This window comes from Anser anser (genome assembly GCF_964211835.1).
Source record: "Anser anser genome assembly, chromosome: 7".
NCBI classification, from domain to species: domain Eukaryota; kingdom Metazoa; phylum Chordata; class Aves; order Anseriformes; family Anatidae; genus Anser; species Anser anser.
Window position 1 is genome coordinate 33,419,414 of NC_139727.1, and position 20,526 is coordinate 33,439,939.

Below are 20,526 nucleotides of genomic sequence, written 5' to 3' on the forward strand. Positions count from 1 at the left end.
TCCCTTGTCCTAAAACCCACAAATGAATTTTGTGGTAAACTTTCCTGAATTCTGTCAGCTGCAGCATTTATCCACAACTGTGCAGTTGTAGGATCATTTTTAACTGTGAAATTCCAGATAGCGGTTTGGACTATGAATGACAAGTTTCTAGGGAATTCAGCAGCTCAGAATCCAAATGTAAAAGGTATGGGAAATGATATAAGTACTGCTGTGAACCCACCTGAATTGGAAAGAAAACTTCTTAGAATAAAGCTCTTCTGATATTATAGAAAGAAAAATTAGTCCCTTTTTGTTTTCCTTTCAAAAATACGTTGCATTAACATTTCAAAATGTACTGTTTTATTCTTTCTAAATGCTATTAGCCATGGCTTTTAATTTTAATGAAGAGTATTTTTAAAGCTTTTACCAGTTGCCTACTGAAAGGAGGCATTGTGCAAAATTTTCTCTTTGATTCATAGGAAATGAAACTGCTAGTGATCCAGTCTTGTTAATGAACTTTCATAATCTTAATATATGGAATTGTGTTGCTAAAGCCTTCTTTAGTTACTGTGACCCTGATTTCCACAGGCTTTGAGTCAAGAAACACACAGAACTTTTTTAGCTTTTCCCATAGGTATGCGGTTCTATTAACAAGGCATGTAAATTGTATGCATGCATAGTCTCAAAATTTTTCTCATGTGTGTCAGATTAGTAAAGAAAGTAATTTCTATCCAAGTCAACTAAATCTTGTAAAAATCAGACATGGTTTGCAGATAGACTTTAACCATGTGAATGCACAGGAATTAATTACTACTCTAAGGGTATGATGGTTATTGCAGTAACAAAGGAGCTTCCTGTTGTCCTTTTTTGCTGTGACTGGAGTTGGGACTTTTGAGGAAACCATAAATCTCAGTATGGGAATTATGTGACTGATTTTACGAACTTGAACCATAAAGCTTTTCTGGGTTACTCCCTAGGGAAATTTATTTCTCTTTAGGTTAGCAATACCTCATAAACCTTCTGAGAATTACAGTGTGAGTCTCAAGGTGAATCTCAATGGTGTTTTGTTTTAACTATAGTTTATAAAAGCTCCTTATACATTATGAAACCTCTGAATAACCTACTGTGATTTTTATTTTATTCTTTAGAAGATAGAAATTTGTTTGGATCAGCAACATATCGCTCCAGTTTTTAGGCTATTTTTTTTTATGACTTTAGAAGTAGGTTTTAGGTTGCTTTTGATTTAAAAATATTTCTTTGAAGTTAAAAGAAATGGCCCTATGATGTAATGTGTACTTCCTATTTTTAGTAAGTTAGCATGAACTGCTTAATTGCAAGGAAAAATTTTATAGTTTATTGTCACTGTAATTAAATGAAGATGGGACACTGAATAGCTTCTTGGAAATTTTGTGCTTTTTACTTAATCTGTTCAAAGGTTTTAATGTGTTAAGAATGAGTCAGGCCAATGTATCTACCTTTGCTTTGACTTCTGCTAGATATACTACTGCAAATAACTTCTTCTAAACATCTGTTTAGAAGCACCTTTAGTTATCCTCAAATACTATTTCAATTATTTGTTTTTAAATGATAAAATGATTATTGCTCAAATTTGCCTTTTTTTTTGAACGTGAACACTCTAGTCTTATATGAAAAAAATAACTAGGAAAAAAAAAGGAAAGCATTAAGAAAGAATTAGTTTTTGTTTTGAAGTTCTCTGGATTTGCATTCTTTGATGGAATGGTGTTACATCTTTGGGTGTGATTAATTTGCTCTGAGTAAAGGGCTGGAACGTATCACCTTGGCCATCAAAACCAGTGCTTTTTAATGTAAACACCACTTTTTATAACTCCCTATAAAATAGATGAGGATTAATCTTAAACAGTTTGGGTTTTGTTCACAACATTACTGGAAAATTATTTCAGGGCTTAAAATTTTAGACACTGCATATCATCTAAATCATAGCCAAGCTTTTATCAATGGCTGGTTTACGTTCGTTTGTTTTCTGGATGATATATTGCTTAATGTAAGCAGCTCATCTCTCTTCCTGGAATGCCCTTTGAATAATATTTATGGATACCAATCCTCATTTTTGCTAGCCTAATTAAGGTAATATCATCTCTCTCATTCTAATAGTTCATCTCTGCAGCCTTTGCACAAGGAGTTCACCTTTCTTGAATGTGGATGATTAGAAAAGCCTGTGGGATATTCTAAGTGCGATTTCACCAATGCCTGGCTAAGTAACCTTAGTCTTGCTTTATTGGGAACACCTCACTTGGTATGTGGTAAAACGACATTTGTACTGCTACCTTTAGAAAGCCATTAATGGCTCATAGACTTTCTCTGATGAAGCAGTGCACCTACTCATTCTTCTCTGTCATCATCAACTGATGAGCTTCAGTTTCATAGAAGCTCCTGTTATTAATCCCAGTGCTCAATATCTTCAATGTATTGTTGAATTTTGATCTTTTTTTTTCCTTTTCTGATAGCCAAGATCATCAATTCATTCTGAATGTCATTCTGCTGCTTTTTTGAATTGATGTCTAATTTTTTTTTTCAATTACCATATTTTAAATTTGTGAGTGCTGTAAAATGCACTAATTCTGATCCTTTAGAAGGTTGGTTAGTAATTCCAGCACCTCTGAACGTTGTGCATTGCTTCTTCCCTGGTGCCCAAGTCACCTTCTGTTATAATGGCTTAGTTACTAATTTCTCGTTGTGGCGCTGTATAAGGACATTACTGAAGTCCAGTTATTGAAACCACCTATGCTTTCTTTTGTAGGTAATTGTTTTTTAAATATGATGTAACCGGTTTGGTACATTTAGATTGTCCAGTTTGCCATTATTTTTAACATTTCTTTTTTCTTTTTTTTTTTTTTTGGAAAAAGAACAACAACAAAAACTTTGTTCTAAACCTTGGCATGTTACTGAGGCCAGGTTAAGGCCCCCATTTCCTCTCTCCTTCCTCTCTCCTCCTTCTGCTTTCAGCACTACGCCTCCTACTGTCAGCACTAAATTTTGTTGTTTTTTATTCATATGTAGCCAGATTTGTTTAAAGTGCTTGCTTCTAGATCTCCAGTTTCATTCACTGTGTTCATCAAAATTTTGGAATGGAGTCATATGTCCAGCTATAGTACGTGAAAATTCTTTATTCTTTTGCTTCATAAGACTCCTGGAAATGGTTGTACAAAACTGGACATAAAAGTTTAATTCTTTTTGCAATATTCTGGCCACTTTTTTCAGCACATAGCCATATCTATCTGTTTAATGTCTGACAGATTTAAATATCTGAAGTTATTGTAATGACTTGTCTGAGCATTGAAAGAGAAACTGTGTGGTAGATCTCTTGAAAATTCCCCAGATGTTGATGGAGAAATGTCATGTTTATTATAAAGATTCAAATCAAAAATCAAATTTAGAAGCCCTTATTACTGGAATTACTTTTTCTGTGATTTTGAAAAATTATAAGTTTTGCACTGTCCATTAGATGTACAAAATTGATATCTGGGAAATTAACACACACACCAGCTTCTTTTGTATTTAAAGTATAAATTGAATCGGAGTAGTAATCTTGCTAGTTCTAGGCGAATGAGGATTTTCAGGCTGTTGAGTTTGCAGAATTTTGCATGATCAGTTTGGTCAACCAAGCATTTCCACTGACCCAATGTTCAAAAGAGTGGGATGTGTTTGAGTTTTGAGTATGAGGAGAGTTATGAAAATGCATTTGATGATTGGATGTTTGTGTTTAAAAAAAAAAAAGTGAAGATCCATGTTGATGAGTAGTTTAAAAAAAAAAAGATCAGATCGTATGCTGCGTAGCAATGTTTTTAAATTCAGCCAGAATTGTTTAAGAAACTATTTTCTGTACTGAATGGTTCAGTATTCAAGATGCTGAAGAAGCACAAAAGAGATCAAACCTGCATATCTGCTTTGCAGTTTTCAAAGTGAAAGTTCAGATAGTTCAACTAAATTTTAGAAAGAAGCAGAAACTGTAATACTCCTTTTGACAGAAGGATGCCACTGGACCTTTCTCAAATTTAGTTATCCATACTATTTTTTGTTTAAATATACAGGAAGGAACAGCTATTCATGTTTCTGTGCAAGTCACGGAGAGTATTCAATATGCAATTTTTACTGTGAAAATGTTCTAGGTGTTATGTGAACCAGTCAGATGTGAATGCAAACTATTTTATGTAAATAAACTGATGATGATGTTGACAGTGTGTAGTAGTAGTAGTTTTTCTCTGAAAAGCATATATGCTGATCTTTTGGACTGGTATTTAAATCAAAAAATAAGGATGGAATTGCTGATAGGAAGGTATATCAGCAGGTTGACTCCTCACCAACCTCCGTATGTAAATTGTTTCAAGTAACCCTACTTGTTGACAAGGCAATACGTATGTAAAATGCAGTGTTATTGGCTTAAATTTGTTAATTTGTGTTCAGAATTGCAGTTCTTAATAGCTTGATAACATCCAAAATGAAGATTGGAATAAAATAGAAGTTACATTGCAGTACATATTAATAATGTAAATGTATGGTATCAGGTATAACTAGTGTATTACACAAATATGTTCATTTATACATACATGAAAAAATCAGCACATATCTTCCAGTTCAATCCATACTTTATAATTTGATATAAGCATTTAGGAATAAAAGTGCTCTCTTGCATTTCATAGAATTTTATTTTGTTACTGAAAAAATGTAACTTGCTTATAGAAGCAGTGCCAGGAAACTGTTTAATGAAAGTAGTATAGCAACTGTAATAACTGGAAAGTTGCAAGTCTTTTCACTGAACAGAAGACTTAGGATAAAGAGGTAATCTTAAACTGCCTACATAATATCAGATAAAAATTGAAAAGGAATTTAAACTCTCAGATGAAGCAGGATGTACGGTGTTGTGTGCTACACTTGGATAAGTAACTTTATAAAGGCAGCCAATTTAGGCTAAGAATTGGGAAAAGACTATGCCATTTGGGAAGTCCTTGTCCACATTTTGTATTCTTCTGGCATAATCTTCAAGAGGCTGTAAGCAAATTATTTTTTCCATTTTACATGTGTAGAATTGGCTTCCTCTTTATCATACGGTCTTTTGAATATGCTGGCTACTCCAAGAATACCTATCTCCTGGCTTGCTCTTTGTGTGGCTCCTAACATCGTCTGGCAAGGTGGTGGGGGGAAGAAGATTTCAGGGCCGTAGGCAACAAGAAGTTATTCAATCTCTTTACCTTTTTCAATGTTATAGCAAAATATTTTCCTATTGTGTTTTAGTCTTCACTTGTAACAGCTTTTGTGAATGGTTTTATTTGTTGTCTCTGCAATTATTAATGATGTTACGTAAAAGGTAGACTTAAATGCCAGTTTAAAAAGCTACTATCAAATCCTTTTGTGAGTTTCCAGCAGGTGAGTATTTGCAGTTAAATAACCAATAAACAGTAGTTAGAGACTGATTTTGGCTTAGTCATTTTACAATTCCCCAGCAAAGTGTCTGTATCCATGTACACTTAGAGCTAACTTCTTTTAAATGTTTCTGTGAGCTCACAAATCACAGCAGTTCAATTACTGCCAGGCTTCTCCACCTGGTTTCCTCACAACTGAGTACAGGTGTTCCTCATACAGCTGGACTGCTTAATTCTCATGGGCCATCACTGGTGGGACTAAATTATGGTTAAAAGATAATGAATCTTAACTTTTTGTTTCATATTTTCCAAAAGGTTTGATCTCTTTTTGTGTGTGTGTGTGTGCTGAACTGAGCATTTGGGGAGAGTATGAGATGCTGCCTGGTACCTGTAACAACCACGTGTTTGTGATTTAATTAAGGATAGCTTATAGCAGTCTAATAATAGTATCCAATTGCAAATATTTGATACGTTGGTGTAAAATTACTTAAAATGGGTCGCTAGTTATTGCTGTTTTTAGAATTAGACTGAAAATTATCCTGCATACTTAGAATGTCCAGTGTGGTGTTCTAGTAATAGTAAGCCTGAAACCTATGTCTTTTGTACATTTTTTCCAGGGTCAAATTCTTGGCTTGTACCAGAAACGAAAGGAGCGATTGTACAAGGTGGATATGGCCATACTAGCGTCTATGATGAACTGACAAAATCTGTTTATGTCCATGGTGGATACAAAGCATTACCTGGTAATAAATACGGATTGGTTGATGATCTTTACAAATATGAAGTTAATACTAGAACATGGTAAGTCAGATTTGTAATAGGGGAAACTAAGTTATTTCTCACTCTATAAAAACCCATAAGCATAAAGGAAGCTTCTAGTAAAGTCACGTAGGAGCCTCCGTGTCCTTTGCATGTTGCAGAACAGTACGTTCTCTGCAACAAAATGAAAGAATGGCAGCAAGGGATTAGGCTTTGAGCCAGTGGATTAATGGAGCTACACACCAAAGCAACGGTAGGGAGGAAGCTTTGCATATATTCTAAATATATGCATATAAATTAAGAAAAGATTGTCCTATTCAGACATAACCACCATGCAGAAACAGTACATGTGCTGCTACCACATGATATGAATGTACGGCTGATGCACATTCATGTACAAGTTATGTAAATAAGTAGAGAACTCCAAGAACTATGGAAAGTTATTTTTCACAAAATTATCTGAAGGAAAAGGGAAAAAATTCTTTGACTGAATAGGGAACCTAGTGATTCATTTTCTGGCATTTTTATTTTTCTCAGTTCCTTGTCCATCAATTTCTTTTAACTTGCGAATGCTCCATATGTGTTATATATGCAAGCTGACCTTAATTTTTTTTTTTTTATTTTTTACCTTAAAGATGACTTGAGATCAAGATCTCTTACTTAGAACATTGTAGTCTTGCAATTGAGTGTTTGCCTTGAGCGCTAATGGCTTAACTTAAAGCACACAAGACTTGCTCCCAGATCAGCCTGTTAGAAATATGTGGGTTTGATTTCACTGAGGCTATTTTGAATGCCACTAGTTCATGGTAGCTGGAAGCATTAAATTTTTTTGGTTACTTTTATATATTTTTAAATCGCTAGAATTTTAACACTCTCTTACTATATTCATGGATCAAAGCGATATTGTATCCTTTGAAAGTCTATTCAACAATAAAATAAGTTATTTGAATATTATTATTCATTATTACTTTAATAACTTATGATGAATGCTTCTATACTTACACTAATGTGGCATTCTGCACAGCTCGTAAAGAGTTTAAGTTGTATTTGTTCCATGAATATTCCTTCACTGAAAGCCCTACTATGGGACTGAAAACTGGTTGAGGGGATGGGACAAAGACACTATTACATAGGAACGAAATCTTTGCTTCCTGTATCAGTGAGCTTATAGTCAGTATTCAAAATGTTCGCTGAGGCAGCTGAGCCTGAATGCATCACTGGTGGGGCAGTGCACAAGGCAGAGATAGTATCACAACTGATTTCAAATGCACATATGCCCTTTTTTTTTTTTGGTTGTTTTCATGCATGCATTTGTTTGTGCTCACTGTCTCTATTTCTGTCCTTTGTCTGATGTGGCTGAGGTTCATAGGTTGTTCTATGGTCTTGGCAGTCAAGTCTGGTTGCTTGTTTTATTCAGTGGTGCATGGGTTTTCATTTCTCCATATTAATTAAACGTAAGCTTTTTTTCTTAAGATGGGGGGGGGGGGCAGTGTGTTGTTTCCTAGTGTGAACATTGTTTCTAATACATCATGAAGAATTACAGTGCTTGTAATACCTGCATGGCTTTGCATTATTTGCATAATGTTGCAGTTGGTAATGGGGAGCAATGTTGTGTTGAGCTTAGATAATGGCTTGAAACTGTGGAAGCACCTACTTACTTCTGGGTATTTCTATTGCCATTATAACATCATGCAGCTAAATGCAACACTTGGCATTAATATAGTTAACCAGAACTAATGTTTGCAAATATACGCATATGTGCATAAATTAGGAATTCAGTGTAAAGTGTGCTGAGATGCATGATTTGCGTAAGGTTGTTATGTGTTGGAGAGTTCTGAAGGTTGCTCTCATCAGTGATGCTTTTATTATAAATAGTGAAAATTGTGTTCGAATTAACGAACTCGATCCATATTACACTTCTGTTGAATCTTGGGGAAAATGTGACTGATATCAGTAGGAGCAAACAATATGCAAAAATGGAAAGGAATCTATAGAAAAGATCTGTATGGGGGAACCGGGACTGGGACAGCACGATTAAAGTAGAAAAATGAGTAGCTGAAATAACTGTGGGGATTGCTAATATAGCCCCTATGGAGAGCAGAATCCTTGTCTTCCTCCAAGACAGTGTACAAACTCTTTAGGCCTTTAGTCACTAAGACAAGTATTTGTAAACAGTTGCAGGGCTGGACAATCAATACAGAGCCTAGTATATAGCAATTAATGTAAATTAGAAGGTAGGAGCTATAGAAACAGGGTAAAGCAAAAGACATGCGAAGAAAACTATAGTGAGGTTGTCACTGATTTTAAATGCAATTGTTTTTCAAAGGAATACTAAATATATTATAAATGAATTAATAATATTAAAAACAATGAATGTATTTTATCATATTTACTGAATATAGCTTTAATTTCCATTGTATTATATATTTTTTCCATCCATGAATGTTTCCATCTATAAACTTTCTTGGTGTATGTGTGAATATATAGTTTTTTGCATGTTAATATATATTACTTTTTTCTTATACTTTGCAGGACTATTTTGAAAGAGAGTGGTTTTGCAAGGTATCTTCATTCAGCTGTCTTAATCAATGGAGCTATGCTCATTTTTGGTGGGAATACTCATAATGATACTTCCCTGAGTAATGGTGCGAAGTGCTTTTCTGCTGACTTTCTTGCATATGACGTAGGTATGTATTTGTACTCTGTTTTTGGTCATTTGAATTTTAAACAACATAGCATTGTTTTCTCAAGTCCAGCTAGCATGCTCTTTTCATGTCTTGATCACAAACACCTCAAAGTTATTTAAAAATTATACTGTAAAATTAAAGCCAGACCATTTTGTTTCATAAAAGTCTTAAGGTTTTGATTTGTGGGACAAAGTGTACTAGCTAAAATTAAGCACATTAAAAAAAAAAGATCATGTTCTCTTATGAATTACAGATATTACTAAATGAATTGTGGAAGTTAATGCATTTCACTGTTTTTGAAATGTGTTGAAAGGACAGTCTAGTGCTTATAAATATCAAGTGTTGGTTTATTCTTCATACCTAATACCTACGGAGTACTAATGAAGGACAATGATGGAACATTAAGAACATGTTTTCACCCAAGTAACATTTGAGAAGTTCCTTAAAAGGTTTGGAATTGAGGGGAGTTTGGAAAACATGTTGCTTAGTGCTTATATTGGAGTGCCATGATTGAAAATGAGAGATACGGAGACACGTTGGGGATGATAGTGGAGATGCGTGGATTTTTCTGGATATCTTCCTCTGACAAGTTGCTCTCACCAGCTTCCATCCCCATACATTTCAGATGAGAATATTAATTAAGCTTCCTACCTTTGAGACTGAAAAAGCATTATTTGATCAGGATGAGTGGCTTGATAAATGTCTGTTTCAGTTGGAACAATACCTCACCCACAATCTAGAATGAGCAGTCTTGCTGAGTGGGAGTGGAGTTATGGGGGCAACTCCCCAGTACAGACTAATGGGATAACTACATTAAGTGAATCAGGGTGATAATAGAACTATAGGATGCTTTTGCACTGTTATGTTAAGGATGAGCTTTGTTTCCATGGACAACAGTGCAATGAAAGTGGCTAAGCTACTTGTGATTTCTTAGTTTTGAGATGCAAGACATTCAGTTTTCTGAACTACCAAAGCTACGAGTATGCAGTACAAATGTTAGAATACAGGCTTCGTTCCCACTGACTGAAGCTTCAAAAGTTGAAGTAAATTTCACCCAGGGAACTAAAAATTGGGAAATGTTAGAGCAGCTTGGGAAATACTTGTGCATGGTCCTGTTGAGAATAACGTGGGTAGCGATGGCATCTCCTTTTGGCAATTGTTTATTGCCTGGCTATAGTTGTAACAAAGGGTGAGACATGATCCTTTTTATAGGAGTAGTTGATGCCTCTTTATGGGTTTGTGTATCTATCAACCGTTCTGCATGTGTTCATAAGAATGTTATTTCTTATGGTGCATAAGAAAATAATTGGTAAATTTATCACGTGGAACATATGTGCTACTTCCTGATGGTTCACTAAGCAAGCGCATAAAGCCTTTTCAGTACAGCTCATTTTTTTTGACTGTATCCCTGTATTGCATACTCCATAGTTTCTTGTAGGTATCTGGTGGTGTGAGCTATTGATTTTTGCCTCAATTTCAGTTTACATCTGGTTTTATTTTTGAATGAAACAGAGCTTCCCCCCTTCATTTTAAAGGATAATATTACTTATTGCTATACGTTTATGTATTTAAAGTGGTCTTGAGAGTATGAGTCCAAGGATCTGAATAAGTGTGTGTTTTGGACTTTCACACAGCAGGGCATTTTCATTCTACATCATGAAAATGTAGTACACTCTTCTTAAGGTTCAATGATATATCTGTTTTTCTAGTTGATTACAATATTTAATATGGTATTTTTGTTTTCTTACAAGTCTCATTTTCCATGCATTATCAAGCTGGTGAAGTACAAAAGAAACAGATGTAGTAATTACTCTTAAAAAAAAATATTATAAATCCATGAAGATTGATTTGATACAAGCTTAATCTTCTGTATTATTCATTTGGCCAAATTAAACACACAGACTCATGGTACACGTTAGATACAGACATTTACAGAAAATAGTGAATATTTATTTTATTAAGAATTAGATAAATGTAGAATGAGTATATTTCAGAATTTTACATGTATCATGAGCTTTTGAACAAAGCTTGGAAGACAAAATATACTATGTTATCAGTATCACGTTTCCTAGATACCTTGCAAATGATGGAGTGTTGTGCTGCATCTTGTAAAAAATGGGTGCCGTCTGGGAACCAGCTGAATCCTAGAGATATAGCCTATACTATTTATGTTCAAGTTGGGCTATGGAATACTTTTGATTATATCTCTTATTATATGTGACATAGTTTTATGGATAGTTTGCTTCAGCTTTTTATTATCCATGGAAATGCTTACTGTTTTTCATATTAATGTGAAATAACTATTTGGAGACATTCATCTCAGTTAAGTTTAGCTGCCTAAAAGGCTGGTTTCTAATAACAATTGGTAATCTAGACTCCTGCTGAAGTCAGTGGAGGGAGATAAGCATCTCCAGAGAACAATTCGTTTCACCTAGCTTGGGACAGAATGATTTTTTCCATCTCCTCTGGAGCCAGCCATTGTTCTCTAGGTACTGAACTTAGTTTACATGCGTAAGCTTAGACAGCTAAACTTACATGTCATGAGCCAAGAAAGAGTTGAATTCGGTGATTTTAAACGCTTACTGCATCTGAATATATTTGTTAACTAAGGACACAAATTTGGAGATGCTATAAAAATCAAGCTGCCCTTATTTTCGTAACATTGCTTCATGTATTTACTTAAATAACAGCAAAAAAACTGTATGATGAGAAGTCTGCAGCATAAAATGGGCTTTAGAAGTGTGGCCTTTGGTATGCTTTTGTTTTCTTTTGATGTCTTAACTCTGGGCTTTGCCACCAAGTTGCTTTGGCAGCTCCATAAAGATCCTGAAATTATCCTCATATTGGTGAGCTTTTTCTCCTGACTGTGTTGTTATTGCCTGCATGATGCTGAAAGAGGAACCATGCCAGTGGTGACAGGGCTGTCTTGGAGGCTTTTGTTGGCCTGCTCTTTTTAGCTGATGTTTCTTACAGCTTTTCTGTATCTACTGTTCAATACATAAAAAAGAGCTGGAAGTTGAAGGATATCAACTTGCAAGATTCTGCTTATTACGGATATAACTTTTGGTGTTGAAACTAGGATGTTTATTCAATTCTTCCGTTACAGCATTTTGACGTATACTTGTAGCAATTTTCTTTGTTAAAAAAGGAACTTTATTAGTTGTATATGGCATAAAATATCTATGTAGTACTTGTGAAAATCTGTGCTCTGTGACAACTGTTTTGAAATCAAGGAGTTACGTGCACGAAGGAGTTTGTGTGTTGTCATACAAAAAAGGACAATTAAGTTGAGATGCGTGTCTGAAAATCAGCCTGAACTGTTGCTTTGCTATTAATAGGTGTTTATCTTTCAAAGTAATTTGGTTTTCTTGTTCTTCTATCTTTGCTATGTAGTTGAGAAACTATGTTAGGAACTATATCCCCAGTTCTCCCAATTCCTTAGCACTATACAAACATAAGGATTGTGTATCTTTTAGGAGACTGAGACATGATAGATAGAAAGCAGGCAATTACTGCTGACTTAAAGTTCTTCACAATGCCTAAACCCCACACAGATAAGTTCATTTAAACACGTAATAGAACTAGAGAGGAAGTGTGACACATGTCAATATTGCTGTTGCCTTGCTTATGCTTTCTTCATAGTATGAAGGTTGTCGATTATTTAGCTCAGTCTCTCTTTGTGTATGTGTCTGTGTGTGTGTGTTCAAGAACAAAATCACATGAATCAACTACTGATGGCCTCAAATTCACCACTTTGCCTGTGTGGTTTGCCTACCTGGCTAGTGTCCTGAAGTTTTCTGAATCGTTTATTAATTTAATTATGTAAAAAGTGTAAAGAATAAGATATACTTCAGTCAGAGAGAGAACCATTGGGATCTGTATACTGTGTAATGTTCTCGACCAACTCTTGTTTCAGATTATAATTGTTTGGCAGAAGTTAGTATAGTAATTACGTATCTCGATAACTGGACTGAAATGAAAAGAAGTTCATACAATGCAGTTCTTAATTTGTTAAACATTTATACATGGGATGAAACCACTTTGTGAAGGTGTCTTGTTCTTCATGACCAAGGACTACTACTTAAGTTAGGAAAATTTGGGGACATGCTTTTGCATATATTTGCATGAATTTGAGTAAAAATAGCATATTTGGATCAGCTACTAAATGGGTTTCAGTGTAATCTAAATGAGCTGAAAATGATTATGGATTCTTCTTGCTGTTAGCAGTCTTCTGTTATTCTAGTAATCACAGAAGTACCTGCAAGAGAAAGTAACAGAACTCTCTGGTATTGTCCCAAGAAATACCTGAAGATACACTGTGAATATTGAGTGATGTTCCATCTTCTAGGCTATACCAACCAGTTTTGGGCCGAGATTGTGTCTGGTTTGCAGCAAGAATATGACTTCGCTCTGTTCTCTGTAACGGGCTTGGCCTGAAGAGAGAGGTGCTCTATTTCTTCACTTTCATTCTGAGTCAGTGAATCTGGTGTGAAGATTTAAAGTGCCCATCATGTGTTTGACATCCTTGTGCTGCACAATAATTGATGTTACGGTGTTGATGAATGCATCCAATAAATCTGATATATTTGTATGATATTAGCATTACTGGAAAGATACTGTCTCTCTAAATGTATTTTTATTTTCAAAATTAATATAACAGTTGAAATAGCATTTTTTTCCTCAAAAATGTGGAACATGGGGCAGTTGGCCAAAATTACTCTTATAAGCAATATGTAAGTGGTGGGGGTGGGTATTTGGAAAGATGTGTCCATGTGGCTTTAATAGTCTGAAGGAGTGCTCAATTTTCAACCAGGGGAAGCAGTTGAAAGACTTTTTAAAATAAAAAAAAAAAAAAATCTTTGTGTAAAACGTGTGTATATATATGCACATGTGTATATTGAAGAACTTGTTTTCAGCTCAACTGCAGATGAAAAATTCCCAAGCTGTAGTCTAAACTTTTAGGTTAAATATTTGAGGGATTAGCTGGGGATTAACAAGAGCATTTGCTCTTCCACCCTCCCTGTAAAACTGTGGATCTAGGAGCTATCCTCACCATCTCATCCTCCCAAGCTTAAATCTTTTGTGTTTCTATTCTTACCAGAGTTTAGGAAGTCATTTAGACTGTATTTTATGAGGTTTTAGTTGCAAAGTTTGCAGATTTTTTTTTTAACTGATTAATTGTACATATAGAACCAAAATTTTAAACTGATTCTAACCACTGAGATTAATATTATTAAAAAAAAAAAAAAAAGTGCTTTGAAAAGTAACGGTATTCATTTTAGTTCCTGGCCAAATCGTAATGTTAATAAAGATATTTCTATATGCCTAAGGCACTTCTTGTAGTTTCTGTGTATGAAGTATTTGGTCTTTTTTTTGTTTTGTTTCATGTATGCCAGTTAGTATCATATCTGGATTCTCTAGAAATTTGGGCAGAATGACTGACAGAGAATTTCAAAAAAAAAAAAATAATAATTAAAAACCAAACCAAACCAACAACAAAAATTCCAAAACAAACCCAATCCCAAATCACTGGAACGTGGCAGTTGCTCGCATGCCCTCTCCTAGTGGTAGCTGTATTGCACGATTGCTTGTGTCTAGGGGAGAGGGCAGTGAGTGAATACACTTAAGACAATGTACTCTGCAAGGCTTCTTTTTTAGGCCTTATTACATTCTGGTTTTCTGCTGATAGTTTATTATTGAGTAAATAACATGAATTCAATAGTTTGTGAAAAACAATGTTGTTTCTAAAATATAAAGCTTCTTCCTTTTACCTGTTGGAAAAAAATATTCAGAATTGATTAACTTTAATGTCACCTGAAATCAAACATATCGTTTTTATTTTTGTAATAAAATGAATTGTTTATTCATAACATGCTTGTAAAATAAATTGCTTTTAACTCTTGTCTTTGTCATCCACAAAACTAGTGAACTTAAATGACTAATAAGATTTTTTTCTCCTCCATGCAAAAATATATATTTGGACTGTTGTCCCTTCTTCCAAAATTACAAATGGATTATCAATAAGCTACCACAAAGAAAATGTAAAAACGGTGTCTGTCATAGATTGTTTTATGTGTTGCTGAGTACTGAAGTCATAAATGTAGTTCTGGTGCAGTCCATAGCAGCAATTACTTCTGTATCACTGTACAATTAGAAAAGCAAAGCCCTAATAATATAATGCGCTAATTTCTGCCTTTAATATTGGAACTTTTTTTTTGTTAATATTGCTTTGGAGTCATTCTTATACATGTAGACCATGTAGACTCTGTTGTGCATGTTAGATCTATAGTTAAAATTCAGTTCACACTGTTTCAAACGTGTTTGCCTGTCTGGTTTGCTGAGAGTAAGGAGTTTATTATCTGAATAATAATAATAAAAAAAACATTGTTCAGTGTGAGTGAATTGGAAAATGAGTTTTCTGCTTCTCCCTAACTTTCATAGTGATTTAGATGTTTGTTTAGTTGTGGTTAGTTGTCTGGATTTCCTTCCTTCCCCCCAAAAACGAACCAGGCAGAAGTATTGTGCCTTTACTTTCTAAAACTAATGCTTCTGCTTTTACCAGAGTTTTCCTGACCTTCCTACCAAAGTTCATGTAACTGTAATGAGAGAAAAAATTGTCAGCAAGAAAGAATTATTTGACGACAGAAGAAAGATGTACTGCCAACACATGTGATAATCTTGCTTCATTATGCTTCTTCATTCCCCAAACCTGGATGCTTAAATGTTTCTAAACAGATAAGCACCACTTACCTCTCTGTCTGTTGCTTTGTTTGTTCTTCTAAATAGATTTGTTAGTTAAACAGCAGGTTAAATGTGTGGTTACCAAATGTTATCCTGATGTGACCCTTGAAATCTGAACACAAGGAAAAAATGTCCTTCTCCCATACATATACCTTCTGTACAGTTTCTTCTGTACAGTTTCCTTCTGTACCTTTATGAAGTTGTTTGAATACTTTATAGCATTGATAAGACCAATTTCCTGGCTATTGCTGTATTTCAGCTCTTGTGTCATTTAAAAATGATGTTCACTTGCAAAAAGAGGAAGGAATTCTTGCTGCCGTTTTTATTAGGAATAAAAAGGAAGGAAAAGACAGAAGCATGACCAATGCGTTCTACTTTGAAGACAAGTCCTGTGTTTTCTGGAGTATAATGTTGTAATGTCCCTGAGGCTAATAGTGGCTACAATACAGCAGCATGAATTTGATTAATCTGATGAAATTATTCTATTTTTGTAATTAGTAAGTTCTTTGGCTTTGGTGGAAAGAAAAAAATATTTTGCAGATTGTTAATAAATACCCAATGGTAAAAAAAAAAAAAAAAAAAAAGGAAAAAAGAAAACCTTTTCACTAAATTTGGAAATAGAAAATAGTTAAAATAATACTAGATAGATTTTGGGAGTCAAAGTTTAGCCCAGAATTTTCATCCCGTTTATAACGTAATGATGTATTTTCAAATAGTTGCAAAAGAATTAAAATTAAAAATGTGGGTAGTGTATGGAATATTTAACAAATACTTGTACACTGAAATTAAAATTGTTGGCAAGGATCTTAGATGTTTTATTCACTTAATTTGATATCAAGTTGTCAAGATGCATTATATATTGTTTCCCATATTAAAAATAGGTTTTCTTGTAATGCTTAGTGGTGGCCCAATATAAATCTACTAAACTGAGTGGTTCTTAGCAATACATAAAAAGAACACCCAATCTGACATGGGATTCTACATGTCATAAGGCTGCACTGCTGAGTTACATAGGATTGAGCAGAGTCAATGGACTAGCATTTCAAATTATTTAAATACATAAAAATTGAGAAACTATTTGGTAAAGTAAATGTATAGCGTGCAGTTTTATAAACCTTTTACTACATTTGGAGCTACAGGTAAGGTTATCACTAAACCTGCCTGCCAGTTCAGAAATACAGATATAATTCCGTAAATAAAGTATAGAACACTGTCTGTCCCTTTTTCAGGGACTGTCCCAGCTGCTAGGCTAGAGCAATGCCTATTTCTGACAATTTTTTTCTTTTTTTTCTCTCCTGTTCAGTGGAACAGCATTAACTTGGAGTAGTGACGAGTAACCTAGCTTGACAGGTTAGAGCAGTTTCTTTGGAGATAAAAGCTGTAGGTTTAAATCCCATTGGGTAGGAAATGAACCTGTTTTTCCTGCATCTCGGGTCATTACTCTAACTGCTATAAAATTACATAAAATAAGTCTTTTTTTTTTCTTTTATCATATTTTGGAAGTATGAGCCCTTTCAGTTCTTTATTAGAAACAGTGTGAGTATCTCGTCAGATTCCAGCTCTGAGTGGGCATGGTGCTGCTGCTCAGTCTTGATTGCAGCATTGGGTAGGGGAGGAACATGAAGATGAGATGTAAATCATCTTCTCTTGTGTTCAGTGCCTATATTATTTTTTTTTCCTGAGTTTCTATAATGTTTTCTGCAAAGGGTATATTTTGGTTCTTTGCTCTTCTCTATTGCTTACAAAATTTTGTAGTTTTGGGAGTGAGTTGTCAGGTTTTTCAGGGTCATTCTCATAGACTTTTGTGTTCATTAACAATAATTTAGTAAAAGGTGTCCATAGTACATATAAGAAATCAGATGATGAAAAAGGTGAGTAGTCACCTCTAAAAATAGCTTATAGATGTGCTGTTTTCAGATTTTTGTAAATCAGAATTTGAATTGTGGGCAGTTAGGTGCTGAACTTGTACAGCATTCAAAAGCACTTTAACTTAATTCAGGCATGAAATAGATGTAGGTGATTGGAAAAAGTGTAGGTGTTGAGGCTTCTCACTTTGGAGAGTGTACCCTGCAGCGTGTTCTCCAGGGCAAAATTCATCTGAGGTTTTCTCTCTGCTACCATCATCTGGGTTGCCTCAAACGTGGTGCAAGTCTCTGGTGTTTTTATCTTTTATCATATACGCAATTTGGTTGAATGGTGAATCCAGTCTCAGTGCCATTTCTGTATCCTCTTGCAACCGTTTAATCTACGCGAAGGAGGAGTACACATCTTTTTCCTTTACGTGTAGAATTTGTTCTTGAAGTTGAAGCCTTACCAACAGGAAGGAAAGTCTTTGTATTCCTCCTTGTACTTTTCACTGACTACACATGCTGCTCACCAATATGGAATAAAAACTATCATCCCTTTTTCTACTTAATAGCTGTTACTGTTAAAAGCAGTATACGTTTCTATGTGCCATATGTTATACTTGGTTACACGCAGACAAAATGGTAAACAGAATTTATCTCCCACTCACTACCTGCATAGTACTGTAAGAGTACATGATATTTTGCAGAGGAAGGTTATTTTATTGTTTATTCCTTAGAACTTACCATCCTTATTAGATTTAATGCAACAAATACTACACAGAGAAGGCTGTAATATCGATAAATAATGTTGGAAATAACACTGTGTTTGCTATTTGTCACTTTCTTCTTGGCACTGTACACTAAGTCTGGAGATTTAGATACTCTGAAATCTTCAGAAGCTTGAAGATAACAGGCATGGATGAATCCTGTTTGATTTTATATCAAAAAAAAACACACAACAACAACAACAAAAAAAAGAACAACGAAACACCAGTTCGTTAACTATCTGTATTTCACATCAACCAACCTGCACAGAGAAATTCTGATTAGGAATTTAAAGCTCAACAAATGGACTTTTCTTGTACAATGCTCTGTTCAGTCTTCAGTAGTCACTGAGAAGGCTAGGAGGAGATAAGAGAGAAGGCTATTTGTAACATGCTTCCCACCCCCTTTCCTCTTGTGCTCTGTTGAAAAGACCTGCCAGTTTGACAAATACCATCAGTAAGCTAGGAGTTATTATATTTCCAGCCCTCAAGGATTTCTTATCTGAAAAACCAGCCTTTATTATGGTTTTATGGTTTTCTTTCAGTGTTAAATCCGTCTTTTTTCTTAAATAACTTTCTAAGTGCGGGAAACATTCTATATTTGTGTATGTTTGTACACATACAAAAATGATGTGCAGTGCTTTTCCTAGATCAGATGAAAATTTAGTATTTTTTTAATGTTTCCTTTACCATTGTTGACATATGAGTTCAAACATGCTGCTTCTGTTAACACACAATGACTTATAGCAGCAAGAAACTCTATAGAGGCATCAAATGCCAGTGTTAGGCTGAGATATGAATACACAACTTTTATATTTATATAATATATATCTTTTATATTTATATTTAACTTTTATATTTATATATTTTCCCATCTTCTTCTGAAACTTATTATTATAGACAGTTAATTGGTGCTCTAATACCCCTAGTACTGTGATCTCTTCTGTGCAAACGGCTCAAAACCATCTCTCTGTCATATATGTACTTTCACTGTTTTATTTCAGTAGAGCAAATCAAAAGGAAGTTATGAGAGCTGAAGTGTATTTACAATATCATCATATTATGATAATTTCAGCAGTGACAGAAGGTAGAAGTTGAGAAAGGGGAGGGATTCTGGCAGTTGTGGCAGCTATCGGTCCTATAAGACAGTGAACACAACTTTCCACACTTTTTTTCTTCAAACTATTAAATTCAGAGTCCACCATCTCTTGTTGAAATTATTGCTGTTTGGACCATCTGTATTACTCTGGTAATGATGTGCTTTTAGTTTCTGTTTCCAATTTATAAAAAGATGTAATTGATTTATCTATTGCAGCCACAGTCTTGCTCTGACTTTCATGGGCTCAGGCTGTGATTCTGTGGAAGCTGAAGTCAATTGAGCTGCTTATTACTGCAGTTTTGCCCGTAGCTATGCTCTCCTGCCTTCTGTCATGTGCCAAATCCACCAACCTGTTTCAGCATGGTATTGTAACAGGACGCTAAACAGACAAAGAGCAGAATGGTTTTCTGCTTTAGAAGTGCCAGAACAGCAGCTCTAGCAAGAGGTGAACTGTTCTGACAGTGGCTATGAGAATGGGATCAGTCTAGCCAGAGTGACCTATGACCTAGGTTCTGTATAACACTGACCTTACTTGCAAGTTGTCCCTCTTAGATTTCCTAATATCTTGTTGTTTCAAGCTGAGGGTGATAGAGAAGAGGTGATAAGATTTCTTTTTAATTAGTATTATTTTAACTGTAAGCAGACTTCCTTGAACTACGTGGTCTCTGATATTCCTTTTCAGTTGGATTTATATCTTGTGTAAATTATTCCATTCTAAACAAACAAAAAATAAATGCTGATGAGTGTACAGTATACCTTATTTAGATATGGTTGTCATTAGAATCATATACAGTAATTCAGAAATACTAAGTAAAAATCAACCTGTGTGATAATTGCATTAACAATCTGGAAAGTCTGAGGTTTCCTGAAGTACTCCACGCAATCTTACTGTATGCCCGGGAGCTTGTCTGCCTGTTGATTTCTGTAGGGCATGCATGTTTCTTGGAGTAGAAAACAGCAGCTTAGTGTTTACCTAAGGAAAAAAACAGAAGCTAATACTATGAAATGGTTTTAAACATATCAGAATCAGAAATTGTACTTCAGAGTTGGTGGGACTGATAGCTAATAAAAGCACATAAGAACTTTGGAAGAAGATAGCCTCCTTTCCCAGATCAAAGCAGTTAAACTCAGCTACATAGGGAATAAAGTTAGTTAATACTTAAAATACAGTAGTGTCTGAAAAAATCAATTTTGTGTATTTTTTCTGAAAATGTTGAGATTATTTTGTGTAATACCATATGCTTTCATTTC

The 20,526-nt window shown here is 34.7% G+C and overlaps 1 protein-coding gene across 30 annotated transcripts in view; it reads left to right on the forward strand.

The window, feature by feature from the left end:
* Positions 1 to 20,526, forward strand: part of ATRNL1 (attractin like 1) — a 519,713-nt gene that overhangs the window by 101,913 nt on the left and 397,274 nt on the right. For 28 of the 30 annotated variants that reach the window (XR_014586744.1, XM_083844108.1, XM_083844135.1 and 25 more), the window contains 2 exons: positions 5,996 to 6,179; positions 8,670 to 8,824. Coding sequence is in view for 29 of the 30 variants with exons in the window: in XM_083844108.1 (XP_083700234.1) it covers positions 5,996 to 6,179; positions 8,670 to 8,824 (339 nt within the window). In the remaining variant the exon portion in view is untranslated. Of the gene's footprint in view, positions 1 to 5,995; positions 6,180 to 8,669; positions 8,825 to 13,067; positions 20,267 to 20,526 lie in introns of those variants that run through there. The other 2 variants (XM_083844127.1, XM_083844129.1) reach the window with 2 other exon arrangements.